The following is a 19,009-nucleotide window of genomic DNA, read 5'->3' as shown; positions in this document are numbered from 1 at the left end:
AGGGGGAAGAAATGTGTAAAATTCTAAAATATTCAAGTTAGTTTTGAGAATTTTACTGCTTTAGAATGATTAATATTATTGCTGCTATTATTTTGTACTAATAATTAAACTTATGTATAATTTGACTGTTTATTTCTTATTAGGGAACGTTGTACACCAACTTGCAAGCAAGGCTGTGTAAATGGAACATGCATTCAACCTGATGTGTGTCAGTGTAACTTTGGATATGTTGGTGCAAACTGTTCTATAATGTGCAAATGTAATGGTCATAGCCATTGCCCTGGACCTGATAGTCTGGACCTTTGTTTAGAATGCAAAAACAATACTTTTGTTAGTAATTTCGCTTAATTTGTTTAAATTTGACTTTTACCATGTTTTGTTAATTTGTTTCTGATTAAAGAATTAACTGTAATATTCATAATTCAAATGATTTCATAATGTGACTTTTTCTATAATGCAGTATTTTAAAAGTTTTTAACAGGAAAATGTTAAAATGCAAAAACGAAATACATTTGTGCTCAGAAGTATTTAAATAGTCTGTCTGTTTTATACTTGCTTTTGCTGAATACCAAAAAAAGAATAAATAAAATTAAATTTAGATGAATCATGATATATAATAGTATCGATAAAAAAAGTCAAAATAATAGTGTGTCAGGATTATGAAAACAACCAAGTATACTGTTTTTTATAATATTATTTTAATGTGAATTTTGTCAACTATTTTTAAAGACATATTTACTCAGATTTAGGAATTTTTGATTGTAGCAATATACTTTCATAAATTTATTCATTAATATGAAATATCTGAATATATAATATAAATCTGTAAGTTATTCAAGGCTGAATGCCTCAGAAATTCTATGTTGAAAGAAGATCTATTTTTCCGTAAATAAAATGCTATAATGATTTTTAAGAGTAAACGTGTAAACTGATGAAAAAATAATTTTGTTTAAGTTCATATTCAAATGTTAAATACTCTGCAGTAGTTTCTTCCCTTCCAGTCTTCTTCTTACCCTCCCCAATTGTTTGTTTTTTTATGATGTGTAAAATTTCCTTTGTATTTCTTTTTAATACAGGGTGAACATTGTCAAAAATGTAAGCCGTTGTTTGTGGGAAATCCAGTAAATGGAGGAAGTTGCATTTCTTGCCATGAATATTGTTACACACATAGTTCAGTTTGTTTCCCTTCAGATTTTATGAATGGTACTGCAAACTTATCATTTAATCAAAGTCAGGTAAGCTGAAAATTTTCAGATAAAGTATGCCTTTCTGTAATATAAAAATTGGATATCAGGGTGCTTGAGCCCATCATGAATGAATATGTTTCTAAAAACTATTTGATTCGCCTTGCATTCTGTATACAGTAGAACTTCGCTTAATGAGCAAAATTTGTGTCTGAAATTTAGTTGTAATGCAAAACAATTTTTTCCATAGAAATCGACATAAAATAGAATAATGTGTTCCATTCTTGAAAAAATAATCAAGTTGATAATGATGTAATTTATTATTTATAATACATCCATTTTTACAATAAAGTTATGTAAAGACATTTGGCTTTGTCTACAAGTCAAAATTTGGCAAAAATGAGACACAGCATTATCGTTAAATCAATGCATAGCTACTGCCTTATTAGGGTGCTGCATCTCTATGTACAATGGAATTGTCTCCCATGCTTTAACATTTCCCTTATTCACTGAAAGCTTGTTGCTTTGCTAAGATAGTTATATCTTCCTTCCCTAATAAAATCTCCACAACTTCTTGCTATGACATTCCATAAGTTTTTCAATGGTGAGCTATTGACTGTGCTTTTTACCTAATTTGTCAATCTATAATTATCCATTTCTAGGCCCATAGAACAAATTTTGTCAATTACAGGTTGCACAGGAACTTGCTTAACTATAGTAAGATGCTACCCGAATGAACATTAAATGCAGACAAGATCCTGCAAGTGACGTCATGATATTTTCACATCAATTATTCTCCAAAATATCGCTTCTTAAGGGAGTCATTTTTTTACATTTTGTTTTGTTCATTATGAGAGGAACTCATTATGCAAGGTTTGACTGTATTTGTTAACAATTATGTATAGGAAGTAGAAATCCAGCATTTGATTAGAGTGTAGTATATAATTACGTTATGTATAACACAATATGCAAAGTGGCCCATTAAGTAACCAGACTATCTTTTCTAAATAAGAAAAAGATTACTTATCTTTAAATAAATTTCTCTCCTTCAAAATAGTTGCCAGTGGTGGTTTATATAGTTTTTTCTGCATTTCTTCAGATCATCAAAACACTATTTATAGACATTGGGCATAATCATTTGCAAAATATGCATAACATTTTACTTAATATCCAAGACGTTTTCAAATTTTGTCCTTTCATAGACATCTTAAGCTTTAAAATATGGAAAAATTCTCCACTTTTTTGCCAACGTTTTGACAGTTTTTCAAAGCCTTGTGCCCAGAAACTTGGTGGCCTTGAGTCCAAAAACATATCAACCTCATATCAGAGGTCTTGAGCAGAATGGAAGATAGCACCAGCAAGATGTAGCTGCAGGTGTGAAGAACGGTAGAAGTCCGAACGAGTGATGTTGGGGCTATATGGGGGTGTGGCAAAAGACCCCATTTGAGTCCTTACAGAGTCCAGCTAGTAAATACAGACACATATGGTCTTGCATTATCTTGATGGAACATTACCTTTCTGCACCGGAACTCAGTTTGACATTTTTCCTTGATAGCAGCATTGACACAGACTAGCATCTCGCTGTACACCGTACTGTTAGGGTAAGAAACTCTATATGGATAATGTTTTGTACAGGCACTACACTATAATTCAATAAACTCAGGAACAATGGACTGTATTATATCTCACTTTTATTCTCATTAATTTACATCGTTCATGGCCACTCGAAGCCACAAATTCTCTTACACGCTCTTCGCTCACAATCTCATGTCACAAACTCCAAGAGCTCAAGGCGCATGCACCGACGCTAATGAAATGCGCGCGCAGGCGCAACATACCGCCCACCTTGACATGATGTAATCATTCAAAATTAAATCTTACAATAAAAAATTACACAGAGTGACAATATGAAATACGGGTAAATAATTATAAACATCAAATAATAACATCAACAAATCAAACTACTATAATAAGAAAATACAATAATAAATTACAAACATACTTTTTGTTTAATTTGGGCATAGGTAAAAGACAAATTTTATTAATTGATCTCTTAAAAATACCTCCTTTCGTTTTCACTGAAACTACTGTCTGTCTATGGTAAGAACAGCTCTCGCCAGTTTGTCTGCAGCTGTCTGTTGCCGTAGAAACGAGCCCTAACCCATTTTTCGTAGGGGTGTCTTGAAGATTTACTTCTGAGTTTGCCACCTTGGCGCATTTAAAGATGATTTGGCGATATTCACATTTTGTTTTAGTTTCAAGTAAAATGCTTGTTGACCCTTTGCGTCGACCCCGACATCCAATTTCCGAAAATGAAATTCGATGGCGTAGATAAAGCTTTTGCAGTCAAGAAACGGTCTTTGATTTTGCCGTGTGAGGTACAAGTCGCTAAATTTGCAATCCCTCTAGATGTACAATGAGTAAAAATAAACTTGTAGGGAAATAAATTTTAAAATCCGTGTTTATTTTTGAAGAAAAATTTTAATTTCGACATTTAAAAAAATCATGCTATTATTTTGCTTCTTTTTTGTTTATTTGTTTGCTTGCAAAATCATAGATGACATCTTAGAAATCTACTTGATTGCCCCATTTTCTTTATATAGTATAGACGCACTTCATAAATATAAAATAAATTTAATTTTTATAGTTCTCCCCTCTAGCTGATCTACCGTGAACATTCAAAGCAATTTCTTCAGTCTTTAAATGACGTTCTGCTATGTTTTTATTTCAAAATTTTCTGTTAATTTATTGCTTGTGCTTTAATAATGACTAAAAATTTCATCATTAAATGTATATAGAATCATCTTGAAAGTAAAAGCATTTTTTTACATACCCATGCTCTCAATAAATACTTTTTGCGAACATTTCTTCTTTTCTCATACCTTTAAACTAAACCAAAAGCTGGTTAATTTAATGGCGGAAGGAAGCGAAGGTGAATTAAAATCAAAACTGCTTTTTCCTTAATTACCAGTGGTTTGGGTTGGTTTATATGATTACGGAAAGCCTCCAGGCCTAAGAGGAGGGATGCCTCCATGGAGGGCTTGCTAAGGGAAACTGGCTGTGCGCCCAAAACCGTATCATGTTGCCAAAATTTCTTAAAAGTTAAATTGCTGTCAATCCATGTTTCATCGATGTAAACGATGTGGCGTTCGTTCACTTGCTCTGAGTTTTCTCATTTCGCGTAAATAATTGTTCCTCCAAAATACAATGTGAGGTCTTTCGATAAGATTTTTTTTTTTTTTTTTTTTTTTTTTCTTTCTTCTACGCATTTCAACGAAAATTCATTGAACACAAAACTTTGCACAAAGAGTCTTTTTGCCACGGGAAGTCTAATTTTTGCCTCAAGACAGGCAGTAATTTCCGCACAGATGGCACTTTCTTTTCTTTAATGTTAAAGTCTTGTATTGTCTACTGTAGAACGCATTTGTCAAAATCGTAAATTTCACATTTATGATTAGCAGGGCTTTTACATTTCTTTCCAAGTGTATTCAGAAGTTTATTTTCACCCATTGTTGGTACTTCGCTCTTCAAAACTTAAGGAAGAGGAACTACTAAAGAGTTCGCCGAAACTTCAAAAGCGCAAAATTCTGCGACACTATACACGATTTGATGTGACTGAGACTTTAAAGGTTGACCTTTCTTAAACTGGAAGGGCATTTTAAAAAATTGGCGATTAACAAAGCACTACGAAAATCAAGCTAAATAGAAGCGAATTTGAGCAAATGCTAGCACAAATGATATAACAACGAGAATAAAAAGAGCTAATAGTAATAATATAAGGCTTAAGAAAAGATGCGTGCAGCTGGAATGAAGACGAATGATAAACTTACCTTAAGCCAACAGTCGCCAAAAACAAAATAACAATAAAGCAACCCTTGGTTCGTCCCTATTTGAAATATACTAGCCCTGTTGCTATAGCGACCGCCACTCGCCAGACACCGTGGCGGGAGCTGTTCTTACCGTAGACAGACAGTACTCTAACCTTATTGTCTTTACCTAAGAATATCTCTACGATTCTTCCAAGAGGCCAGTTACATACAGGAACATTATCAGTCTTTAAAATTACCATAGTTCCAACCTTGACATTGTCTTTTTCAAAGAACCATTTAGTTCTTCTTGCATTGCACTCAAATAGTTATTTCTCCAATACTTCCAAATTGTGTGCACTATTTTAGACAATTTTTGCCAGCTCTTTAATGTATTATCGTTAATGTTTAAAATATTAGGTTCTGCAATAGCCGTGATAGGTCTGCCTATCAGGAAGTGGCCTGGTGTCAAGATATCAAAATCCTCTGGTTCAAATTATAAAGAATGCAAGGGCCTAGAATTCAAAATGCCTTCAATTTGAGCAATTACTGTAAGAAACTCCTCATAGGTTAGTTTTAAATTGCCTACTACGCGTTTCAAATGAAACTTAACAGATTTGACACCTGCCTCCCAAAGACCTCCATGATTGGGAGCTCTAGGGGGAATGAACGACCAATCAATACTGTCACTCGATAAATAATTACCTAATTCATCATCTGGTTTGCTGACTAGCCTATTCAATTTCTTTAATTGTGCATTACTACCAACAAAATTGGTTGCGTTATCTGAAAATATACGTGCACACTTGCCTCTCCTGCTGAAAAAACGCTTTAAGGTTGCAATAAATGCTTGACTAGACAGGTCTGTTACCAACTCAAGATGGCAAGCTTTGGTAACAAAACAAACGAAAATGCACACATACACCTTGTTAAGGCGACCTTTTCTCTGATGGGGGTATTTTATAAAATAAGGACCAAAAAAATCAACTCCAACACAATTGAATGGAAAATTCGGGCTGACTCTTTCTTGAGGGAGTTGACCCATAAGTTGTTGAAAGGGCACTGGTTTTGCTTTGAAACATACAACACATGTACTATTTTTCTACAAGTGTTACACCCGTTAAAGGGCCAAAACCCTTGTCTAACAATAGACATTGTGGACCAATATGCATGTATTTCTTATGAAACATCACAATAATTAGATTAGTCAACTTATGATTCTTTGGTAAGATCATAGGAAATTTTTGATCAAAATTCAACTTACAATTAGCTAATCTGCCTGCAACTAGTAAAATTCCATATTGATCTAAAAATGGAAAAACACTTCTTACCTTGTTTTCTGGAGGTACCTTACCCTCCTTTTCAAGGCTTGAGATTTCTTTTTTAAATTCACTATCTTGAATTAGCTTAATCAGTTTAAGTTCAGCTAATTTTAATTCTGAGGTTTGAAGAGGACCTGAAACCTTGTCCTTCCCCTTGCAGTTGTTTACAAACCTAAAAATAAAACTTAAAACACGAATAATTTTAGTGTAATTGTTACTTAAATTTAAGAAATCCTCAATGAAAGAGTTAGCTTTCACATTAAGAAAAATATTAGAGTCACTAAGGATTTTAAGTTCTTCTGGAAAGTACTTCACAATGACTTCCACCGGAATCTCTCTATTTGGATAGTCGTCGTATCTCAGGAATAGAGGGCCTTTCCACCACATATCATTTTGTAGAAGTTTACTGGGATCCAAACCTCAGGATATAAGATCACTCGGATTCTCCTTTGATGACACATGATGCCATTGATGGCCATTAGTCAACTCTTGAATTGTTGCCACTCGATTTGCAACAAATGTCTTCAACTGGTAAGGCTCCTTTTGTATCCACAAAAGCACGATCATGGAGTCACTCCACAGATACATTTTGTTCACAGGAATCGCTAGTGCAGATATTACTCTAACCATCAACCTTGCAAGCAGGACTGCTGCACAAAGCTCCAGTCTCAGAATAGTAACTCGTTTAATAGGCGAGACTCTGGATTTACTCGTCACTAGCCTTGTCTTTACTTCTCCATCTTTCGAACAGCACTTGCAATATATGGTTGCTCCGTAAGCTACCTCAGAGGCATCTGCAAATCCATGAAGTTCCACATAGTCTATTTCTGCAATAAGAATAAACCTTTCAATTTCTATTTTACTTTAAACTTCCAGTTCAGTAGAGAACTTCTTCCATTCATCAGCTTCCTTTTTTGGTAGTGGTTCATCCCAATTCAGCTTTAACAACCACAACCGTTGGAGGAATATTTTGGCTTTACTTATGATTGGCCCTAGTAAACCAATCGGGTCAAACAATCTTGCAATTGTGGACAATATTTGTCGTTTGGTAACAACTATGTCATTATCGAGTTTCACTCTGAAACAGAAACAGTCTCTCCTAGACCTCCAAGACACTCCAAGTGTTGTAGATTCTGCTTCATTAGGAAAGGAATAGGAGTGATCTTCTTCTGCAAGTTCAGCATGATTACTGCACCACTTGTGCAGTGTCATTCCTGCACTCTTCAGTATTGCAGTTAACTGAGATTTAAGCTCCTTAGCTGTACTCAAAGATTCCGCTCCACTAAGCACATCATCCATATAAAAATTTTTAAGTAAGACTGTCGCAGCTAATGGAAATTTTGGACCTTCATTAATCGACAATTGTTTAAGAGTTCTCATAGCTAAGTATGGCGCACTAACTGTACCGTAAGTCACAGTATTAAGCTCGTAGATTTTCACAGATGCATCACTTTCCTTTTTCCACAGGATTCGCTGCAAGCATCTCTGTTCAGGGTTAATTTTAATCATTCTGTACATTCTTCTAATATCCGCCGTAAATGCGAATGGGTACTTTTTAAATCTAAGCATGATTGAAAAGAGATCATCTTGAATAACCTCTCCATTACATTGTAAAGAATTTAGCGAAATTCCATTTGATGTTAAACACGATGCATTAAACACTGTTCTCAATTTAGTTGTTGTTTTTTGAGGTCGGTATATCCCATGATGTGGCATATAGTACACTACCCTAGGCTCATTTTTCTCTTCAACCTCAGTCATATGCCCTAGCTCTTCATACTCCTTTAAAAAATCCTGATACAGACTCAAATATTCAGGGTCTTTAACTAATCTTTTCCATAGGGAATTTAATCTCTCAAAGGCAACATCTTTTGAATTTCCTAAGCAAATAGGATCTTCCTTTAGTGGCATTGTTACAATGTATCTCCCTTCTTCATTCCTCCTATGAGTTTGCACATAATGCTCTTCACATATTGCTGTTTCTTTATTTTTTGGAATGGCTATTTCAACATTCTCTATTTCCCAAAATTTTCTCATTGTTTGTTCTTAGTCATTAGATGTTTTCATTAACTCACAATGTACGCGGCTCTGTTCTTCTGATGTAACACTTCCCGACACTATAAACCCGAACACGCTGTTTTGTAAAATAAGACTCGAGTTTTCATATCAAATTTGTTTAGATTTTAATATCTCAAAGAAAACTTCAGCTCCTAAAAGCATCTGTATACGTTCTGGAACATTAAAATTCTCATCGGCTAATTTTATGTTACAAAAATCCTGCATTTTAATATCAATTTTCCTTGAAGGAATCAAGTCTTGCGTGATTTTTGGTACTACTAATAAGTCTAAATGTCTCATGTAACTTTTATCTTTATTGCTAATGCATGCCGAAAATCTTTTCCGAATTGTAAACAAGGAATCGTTTAATCCGGAAATTGCAATGTTTACCTTCTCAGAACCAAAGTTGAATTTATTCGCACGGTTTCTGCTTATAAACGATGAAGTACTGCCGCCATCAAGTAATGTTTTGACTGGATGTAGATTACCCATACCATCACTAATAAAACAAATAGCCGTGCTCAGAAGAACACTTTTTTGGATCTGTTTACACTAGTCGCTGTAAGTAGAGTATTACCGCTGTTAGGCAGAAAGTCTGGTGCTAGGGGGGGAAAAGCACACTCGAACTACTCGCTATTTCGTTTTTATTTTTTTTCCTTCTCTTTCGATGATCTATTTTCTACCGGAAAATGCAGTGTCTTGTGGTGTCTTTTCCCACAAACGGAACACGAAAACTTTGATTTGCAGTTTTTGACGGAATGGTTTAATGCTAGGCAATTAAAGCATAATTTATGACTTTTGATGATTTCAACTCGATCATTCACCGGTTGTTTCAAGAAATTTGGGCATTTTGTTAAAAAATTATTTTCCTCACAAAGAACACACTTTAAACCTTTTACATCGGCAAGGAATACCTTTGAAACATTGTTCGACGTTTTGTAATTGTTGTGAGATTTTTTAAAACTGTCCACACTTGCGGCAAGGGACTTTCCGCGAGATGTGAAAAATAAATCTGCTTCCTTAGCCATTTGTCGAGGCGGAAACCAACTTTCAGCTTGCCTTACAGAAATATGGGCTGACGTTTCTCGATCTAATGTCTCAAACAATTTGTCTCATATTACTAACTGCTTCAGAGTTTCAAAATCAGACACTTTCCTCAATTTTAAGTAGTATTTGAAATTTGTGGTTCATCGCGACACGAACTGCACATGGGACTCATTTAGGCGTTGAGCCTTTTTAAAATTTTCTAAAACAATTTGTGGTGTAGGTTCGAATTCTTTTAGAATAATAGCTTTTACTTTTTCACTTAGCTCCTCATCACTAATATACACAATGATGTTCAAGGCCCGTTCCCCTAACAAGTTTAACAATATTTCCGCTTTAGATTTCTCAGGCACATTTTTTGTCGCAAAAGTTCTTTCTAAAGATGAGAAAAAATAACTCCAGTTTTCAGGTTTACTCGGAACCTTCAATGTTAGTGTTCTTATACTTTTAATAAGAGAATCTAAGGAATCGGAACTTTCTCCTTTAGTTTCGTTTTGATCGTTATTAACACTTTTGGTTTCAGCTCGCAATCGAACAATTTCCAGTTCCGTTTTACATCTCTCTAATTTAATTTGTTCTAATTGTAATACTTTAGCTTCTTCAGATTTACGATGCTCTACTATGGGATTACCCAACTCTATTACCGAATTTGGATCGGATTTAAAAGCTTCACTACTTTTAATCGCTAAATTTAAATCTGTAACAGTTATCTTTTCACTTAATTCTATATTCAGTTCTAAAGCCAATAGCTTTAAATCGTCTTTAAGTGCACCTTTTATCAACATTGTACTCTTAATGAAATAACACAAGATAATAAGTAATTCTTCTCAATTACTTAAACACAGTAACACAGTATATAAATTTTCTCAAAACTCTTACACAGTATCTCAAAATAACAAAATGGCACTTTATTCTTAAATCGAAACTGCTGACTTACTTGTTACTTGTAAATAACTCATAATCTATAGATCTCTGGCCCATGACGGACCACGATGTTTTGCACAGGCACTACACTATAATTCAATAAACTCAGGAACAATGGACTGTATTATATCTCACTTTTATTCTCATTAATTTACATCGTTCATGGCCACTCGAAGCCACGATTTCTCTCACACGCTCTTCGCTCACAATCTCATGTCACAAACTCCAAGAGCTCAAGGTGCATGAGCCGACGCTAATGAAATGCGCGCGCAGGCGCAACAGATAATACCACAACTATCCCACCAGATACAAAACTTGATATTTTTGCAGTCAAACTGCACTTTTTGACCCTGCCGATGGCCTCACTGAGTGCAGATCAACCCCTTTTTTGTTCTGTGTTATTGAAGTAAATCAACTTTTCATCACAAGGGATGATATGGTCCAGAATTTTGTCCTTGCATTGATATTCAAGCAGATTAGTGCAGACCTGAGCACGTCTAACCTTATCTACTTGAGTCAGCTCATATGGCACCAAGTGATTGAACATGTATGTCAGGTTTATGCAGTGCATAACGCAATTAATGGACATGGCACTAACGTGTAACTCCTTAGCAAGCTCTTGAGTGGTTGCATACTGATCTTCCACAAGTTCTCGCAGGCGGGCCTTATCAACATCAGTAGGCTGGCCAGAGCACTCTGCTTCTTGAATGCCATTGGAACTTTTAGTACAAAACCTTCACAGTGTCATATGATAGAACATAAGTACCTAAAACTGTACATGTGATTTGGTGACATTCCGCAGCTAACTTTTTGCAACCGAACTGGAAGTAAATGATAGTTCTAATCTAGTAGCATGCTAGTTCTATTTCAGACACCTTGTACTTAATGATAACGATATTTTTTTTACATATGTCACAAAACAGTGCTCTAAAGCAAGTCTCTTTTTTTCAAATGCCAAAAATCAATCAATTAAATATGCCAAAGTGAACTGTTTGCGGTGGCAGGAAACTTTCATTAAAACCCAATATATGGATGTGTGTGTAATAATACATTGTGTATAGAGATAATGTAATAAAAAGAGAAAAAGATGTAGTAATTTTGATGGGGTAATGCATAGAATTCATAGAACATAGATCCATATTAAAGAGGAAGAATTCTGATTGCATAAAATATTGAAATTTTGAATTCGTAATGACTAACAAACTTGGCAGTCAAGGCAGATTAAATTCCATTTTTATTTAGTTGACATTTGTGACCACAATTCACTTGGCACTCTAATTGTGTCTACATAAGAACAATTATAATTTTGATAGTGTTGCGATAGGAAAAGAACACAACAAAATAACATCATTACAGGAAGACAGGCAGAAGCTAAAGTGTACATTTATCCATTATTGAAACTCACCAAGAGCAGGTTTTGGTTTGGATGACAAATGTTTCAGTTCTCAAAATTTTAAGTTCTAAACTAGCTGTCATCAGTGTTACACAAGCATTGTGATATACATTCATCTAAAAATCCAGAAAAGTTATTCCTACTTTTAGAATACAAAGAGGAAATACCCAAATTAAAAATGAGAAGCTATTATTAAATTAAATTATAAAGCTGATAGAAATATGACAGATTTATTGACAAATTAAACTTAGTTGGAACAAACTAGCAATAGTCCTTAAAAAAAAAAAAAAATAATAATCCTAACACAAGCCTTTTAGTCCATCTATGTTGCATTATTGGAAGACTAATCCATGTATTATGACTCTTTACGGATGCTGGTGATGTAAATGGAACTAAAAATCAAACAGCCAATATTAATTTTACAGCATTTATACACGTTGAATAGAGAAATAGCGCTGCGCATCTCTGAAGTTCTACAATAGTTCTAATTGAGACAAGCAACATCTAAAATTTTACAAATAGTGGTTCAGTGATAATTCTATGATCAAAATATTCAATCTAGTTTAAAAAAAGAATTTATTAAAATACCAAACAAATTAATCTAGTCTACATGTCATCAGCAGCATTCGAGTTGCATTACAACAAATCGAAGTCAAAAGTTTCTGTTCAAACCAGAACATTCCAGCCCCATTGGACGGTTGTTCAACATCATTTGGAAATGGGAGTGGGCTGATATTGTAGGCGGCTCAACAAAAGATTCCATATAAAGTTCTGATGTCCACAACTCTTACTAGTCCATCTGGACGAGGAAAGGTCACCTCAGTGCGAGCTAGTGTCCACTTCATAGATGTCTTGTTATTATCCTTTAGCAAGATTAGTTAACCTGCTTTGAGATTGAATTTCACTTGATTCCAGTTTGAACGGGTTTGCAAATGATTAAGATATTCCATCCTCCAACGGTTCCAGAAATTAGCTCTAAGTTTTTAGATTAAAGTTCCATTTAGAAAACAAGGACAAAGAATCTACAGAATCATTTGGTTCTAGTATCGACAGAAGTGGAGCTCCTATTAGAAAATGACCTGGAGTCAAAGGCTGAAGATCCGTCGGATCATCTGAAATAAATGACAGAGGTCGAGAGTTCAAACAAGCTTCTATCTTTGTAATTAATGTATACAGTTCTTCAAAGTTTAAAATTGGGTTTTTCACAACCTTTGTCAAAATTCTCTTCATTGATTTTATATTAGCCTCCCATAATCCGCCAAAATGGGGGAAGAAGAAGGAAAAAGTTTCCATGTTATACCTTCTTCAAAACTAAAACATTAAATAGACTCTGATCTACAAATTCTAAGGCATTTATCAAAAACATTCTTCATTCCCTTGAAGTTTGTAGCGTTATCACTCCAAACAGTCGATGGTTTGCATCATCTGGCAGTAGACCTTCTAAGACATGCGAGAAATGCTTCAGTAGATAAATCTGATACTATTTCTAGCCTTTGTACTAAAGCAAATATATATTACAATATATGATTTTAAAATAACCCTATATCTTTTCAAGTTAGGCTTGGTGATAACGGGACCTGCAAAGTCCGTTTATTCGAATGGTCTAGTTATTACAGCTTAATCTTTAAGTAAGTCTCCCATCATTTGGTTTATGGTTTGGTTTCTTGTCGGAAAGTAAGTTATGCATTTATTTATAACACATCTAATTCCATCTTGTCCGGAATGTATGCAGTATAATTGCCTTATAAGTGTTGTTTGAACGTCCGAATAAAGAGATTTTTTGTGATAATAATCTGAGTAATTCAGTGAAATGATATCTTTTTGATAAAAGAAGTTGATGTTTTTGGGGTTCTGAAAGACTGGAGAGATTCAGTATCCCACCAACTCATGAAAGTTCATCTTCATCAAGAAATACATTTAAGGATAAAACCTTACTATTACTTGGAACTGATCATTTTGACAGCAGGCACTTAATTTCAGGTTGAAATTCATACTGTTGTACACATTTGACTAGCATTTTTGTTGCATTCTGTAATTAAGAAGCACTCAAAAAACTTTCTTTTCTTAATGGTGGATTGGTTCTACTGTTATTCACAAACCTTAAACACTATGCAGTAGTTCTAATCAGTTTGCTAAATGATGGATGCCTTTCAATGAATTCATTCTCAACAGAAGTTTCACCTTTGACTGTTGAGTTCTCCACAGCCTCTCTTTCGAAGTTTTAGCTCTTCATTGTCTTTGAAATTTTTTACTGATTCTGTGAGTTTAGGCCACTAATAGATGCTTTGTAATAACCACTTAGGTCCATGCCACCACATGTCACTATTTCATGGTTCAGCCAACATTATTTCTCTCGTGGAATTTGTCTTCGTTCCTCTAGTCAGGATGTTGGCCAGATTTTCATCTCCAGGGTAATAATTCCAGGACTCGGGTGATGTTTTCTCTATATTTCCATTATTCAATGTTAGATGAATGGCTTCTATTTATTTAAATTGCTCATTATCCAATGTAATGTCACAGAAGTGTCTGACCAAAAATATACATTCATCTGGAGCCTTTTCTCTAACTGTTCTTTCACATTTGAGACTAATCTTGCTCCGATGAGTGCTCTCATCAGCTCGTCTTGGAAGGGACAACTTCTTCAGTGGAGCTATTCTGTTTTTGGAAATGACAAAACTGCTTTCTATTTCAGTGTCCTTCGTGACGTATTGTAGGTATATTACAGCTCCATATGCCTTCTGACTTGAGTTGGTAAAGCAATGCATTTGAATATTTTTCAATTCAAACTTGTTAGTGTTTCGGAAGTAATGTCACGGAATGTTCACATTCTTAATCGCTGACAGTTCAATAGACCAATTTTCATTCTGCTTTTTGGCACCGAACGGATCATCCCAGTCTATTCCAAATTGCCAAATTTCCTGCATTAGTATTTTTGCCTTAATAGTGAATGGACTTATAAATCCAATGGGATCATAAAGCTTTCCAATAATTTTAAGAATTTCTCTTTTTGTCATTAGCTTGGTTTTTCCTTGAGCTTGATTAGTTAGATTTTGTGATTTTATCTTCAGAAGGTCTTTCTTGAAATTCCATTTATATACCAATATCTTCTGTTCCAAAACTTTATGGATTTCACCATTTTTGTATTCATCAAAAACTTCCTCCAGATTCACACAATTTGTTTTCCATTTTCGCATGTTGAAACCAGTAGCCTTCAATATATATCTAATACCTTCAAATGCGAGTTTAGCTTCGTTTTGATCTTATCCCGACCTATTAAACCATTTATGCATAAACATTCATTCAATAATTTAACTGCTTTCTGATTCGTTTCTTTAAAGATATTTATGTGGTGTTTGATAGTAGCGGCAAGTAAAAATGGACTGGTTTTAATACCAAACAAAACACGAGTCATCCTATGTACTTTCATGTTAGGTTTCCCATTCTTATCTGTAAGCTTATTTGCAGCAAAAAATCTTACAGCATCCCTGTCTTCAGATGACAGAGAAATCTGGAGAAAAGCTTATTCGATGTTGGCAGTAAATGCTATGTGTACGAAATTGTAATAGTATATCTAGCAATAGTGGATTTAAATTAGGACCAGAATAGAGACAATCATTTAAAGACTATTTTTCTCATATGGCTGTATGCCTCAAATAGAACTCTCACGGGTTTATCAGGTCAAATAACTGGCTAGTGAGGCATGTAATAAATTCTTCCTGTTTCTTCAGAACTTTGATTAATTTCCTCAGCTATACCATTTTTAAATAATGTTCTATAACTGACTGATACTGCTGATAAAGTAGTGGATCATTTTTCAACCTTTTAACCAGTTTATTAAGGTGAGCTTCTGCATTTACGTAATTCATTTTTAATTCAGACAAATTTTCTTTCCAAGAGAATTTAACCTCGTATCGCTTTTCCTTAAATTTGATAGTTTTGTTAAAATTCTCTAAAATGTCATTATTTGTTTTGCTACCTTCCTTCCCTTGTTCAAGTCCAGTGTTTCTAATTCCCAAAATTGCTTTAACTATGTTGAGATCAATTTATCGTCAGTAATAATGTCCTTTTATTTAAATCCGATTCACCTTTTATTAAACTATGAAGTTCGAATGGGTAAATATAAATTTTTTAAACAGTTATTCGAAAGAAACCATGCGAATTAAACAAAGTGAAATTCAAAAAAGAAAAAATTACTTAAAATAATAACAATTATAATTAAAAATATAATATAAAGAACATTATTTGAAAAAAGGAATGATTGTGACTTTTTTCCGCTGAAGAGAAAGGAAAATACCGTATATTAAGAAGTTCGCCAAATGAACTATTCTTGGCGCAAACTGAAAAAAAAAGTGGCAACATAAATTTGTGAATTTCTCCGTAAATTTCGCACCAAATTTTGCCAAATTTCATATTTTATTTTATTATTAATTTGAGTCGTAGAATCGAAATATAGAAAAAACATTCATATGTTATTTCAGAAAAAGTCCAATTTTGTGTCAAAATATCTATGTTAGAATATAGCTATATATAAAACTAATATATATCTTAAGTCGTGCTTTCCAGACATGAAGAACACAATTTGAATTTCATCAATTGGCTCAGTAAAACAGAAGATATAGAACTGCCCCTTCCTCCCTTTTTTTTGCGCAGTGCACATACATACAAACAATACCTACATTGAAAACACAATTTATGACACCTCGTGCTGAAAATATATATAACTCAGAAAAGGGGAAAATATATTTAACTCAAATACTGTTTCCTGTTATCATTTCTGTTTAAGTTTTATGGATTCGTATAGTATAGCTTTGAAAATGTTTGGGATCATAATTAAAAAAGAAATAAAAGGAAAGCTTGAATTTTTCATTTAATAAAATACAATCCCTGTTATACTATGTAAATGATTTCTGCAGAGCCTGCATGAGAAAAATTTTTATATTAAATTATTTGCTCGCATATAAAAGATGTATATATATATATCTTATTTTCAAAGCCAAATGCATTTATTGAATCCTATTTTCAAAGGCAAAGCTTCTGAGAGTTCTTTTTTAAACCTTTTTTGAACATAAATTATATATTCTAAATGAATTATGAATGAAATCCCTTTTATGAACAGATATCTATATTCTAAATTTTATTTTTAGTATTAGTTTTATACAAGTAAGATAAAAAAATATGTAAATCAGCTTTATAATTTAATTTAGTAATAGCCTTTTAATTCCTCTTTTTTAATTTGGTTATTACCTCTTTATTCTGAAAAAAAATTAATAACATTTCTAGACTGCATGATTTCTAGATAAATCTATATCGCATGGCTTGTGTAACCCTGATGGCGTAGCTGATTCGGAACCTAAACCTAAGAGGTTGCCAAGGTATTTTGCGGTACATATTGCCAGAAAAGACTACTTTCATGTGCATTGTAAATTTGTTCTAGAGATAGCTTTTCACTATTAATGAGTTCAATCTGAAAATAGTTCAGCAGCTTCTGTGTCAAATGAAGCTTTTTCACCTGAAATTTTTAATTGCCTTATGCTATGATGATTTTTAAATTTCGTTAACAAATGTATCGAATATGTGCGCTCAGTTTCTAAGTTCATTTCTTCGTGAAATATTTTGGCTTGAACCATTAGCATTGGACCCGTCAGTGGCACACCCTTGCTGCAACGCTGTCTGACCCATTCAGTCGTCACTTTGTCACGATCATCAAAAATGATTCGTTATGCTCTAATTTTTCTGTTATTCATTGCGAGTGAGGTGTCATAATCTACAAAAAATTTAGAAATTTTTTTTCTGTGGTCTTATGTCATATACAGTTGACTTTTATCCATTTTTTGCAGAAATTCCACTTTTTGTTCAATGGGCAATGAAACATGCTTTCACTTTGCAGATCCTGATGCAGCACCAGAATTAGAAGCACTTTTCAACATAATTAAGTTCAAACTTTAATTTTCATAAAATTGCTGTAATAACAGCCTCAAAAAAAATAATAAGCTGGGTTAAATCAGAAAGTTAAGGAACAGTGCAATCTGCTGTATTAACTGAAAATTCTTGGAATCAGTAAAGTATAATTGTAGCCTTGCTTAATACCGTCCATTGTACATTATTGGCTATGTATCATTAGATTGGCGATGAAAGATAAATTGTTCTGCTAAATTTTGTCTTGCTTCTATCATGTACTGAGACAATTAAGTCTGAACTGTATTAGTTTCATTATTTATTATACTTATGTCTTTTTCTTGTACATGCTTAAGGCTTATCTGAGTCCTGAATAAATTAAATTCCCACATACTTAAGGCTTATCGAGCGCTGGCGCTAGATATCTGAACACCTGATGCAGTCTCTGTGAGTCCTAAGTTCTAAATTTTTGCTTCCCTAAATTTGGTGTCCCAGTGCTTTGCCCAAATTCTAAAATTTTGTCATTCCTTAATTTTGTTGTTCAGTCTTTCTCAAAATTCCAAAAATTTTGTCTTTCCTAAATTCTGCCACCTAGTGTGGCCATATGAGATGTGGCACCGGTTCTTAATTTATGTGAATAACAAATCAGTTATTCTTAATTCAAATAGCACTAAATGTAATCTTTTGGCCTATGAGTATCATTAACAAAACCTATTTTTAGCATATGGAAAGAAATTTTTGTAAAATTAACATTTCTTAGTGCATTTAACATAAGTTTGTAATCATTGTCATGCATAAGATCAACGTAAAAGGTTGCCGTTCTCTTTGTTATTTAGTTACTAATATAAAAAGATTTTTTAGCCATCCCTGCATGAGTCGTTACTGAAGTAATCATGTGTTGATAAACATGCGGTGATGAAAGCAAAATAAATAATGATTCGCCAGTTTGGCATCAGGGATATAAAATTGCAGTAGGTGTAAAATCAACAAGGTTTCTTTGATGTTTTCTTCAATGTTTCAGTTTGAGATGTATGCCAAACTGGTATGCAGCTGCAGAGCCAAATTATTGATCACACAAATTCCTCTTAAAATGAATGTTTCTTCAGTAACAAGGTGTTTTATTTAGTGAAGTGAAATTAAGAATTGGGACTCCACATGTTTTATTATGGGGCCCCCCAAAAAAGTGCACGTGTAAAGCATATAAAAAAAAATTTCTTAAAAAAAAAAAAAAAAGAAAGAAAGAAAGAAAGAAAAGGTTGTTAATGGCTTTGAAATCTGGATTTTAGATTATTCCAGATTTCAGATTTTGTACTATAATAACTTTTCTAAACTGCAAAATTTCTAGACGAATGTATGTTGCACTTGGGTAATACTAATAACATT

At 33.6% G+C, this 19,009-nt stretch overlaps 1 protein-coding gene across 1 annotated transcript in view; it reads left to right on the top strand.

Annotated features, from left to right (window-relative positions):
• The window catches only part of Megf8 (multiple EGF like domains 8), a 251,267-nt gene that overhangs the window by 211,980 nt on the left and 20,278 nt on the right, over window positions 1–19,009 (top strand). The window contains exons 31-32 of the mRNA XM_085820327.1: window positions 144–330; window positions 1,077–1,235. Coding sequence (XP_085676453.1) covers window positions 144–330; window positions 1,077–1,235 — 346 coding nt within the window. The remainder of the gene's footprint in view (window positions 1–143; window positions 331–1,076; window positions 1,236–19,009) is intronic.

The sequence above is a fragment of the Stegodyphus dumicola genome, chromosome 7 (assembly GCF_044657685.1).
Source record: "Stegodyphus dumicola isolate Sdum_Otavi_A_Nest chromosome 7, ASM4465768v1".
In the NCBI taxonomy this organism is placed as follows: Eukaryota; Metazoa; Arthropoda; class Arachnida; order Araneae; family Eresidae; genus Stegodyphus; species Stegodyphus dumicola.
Note: the sequence above shows the minus strand (reverse complement) of the source record. Positions and strands in the feature narration are given on the sequence as shown.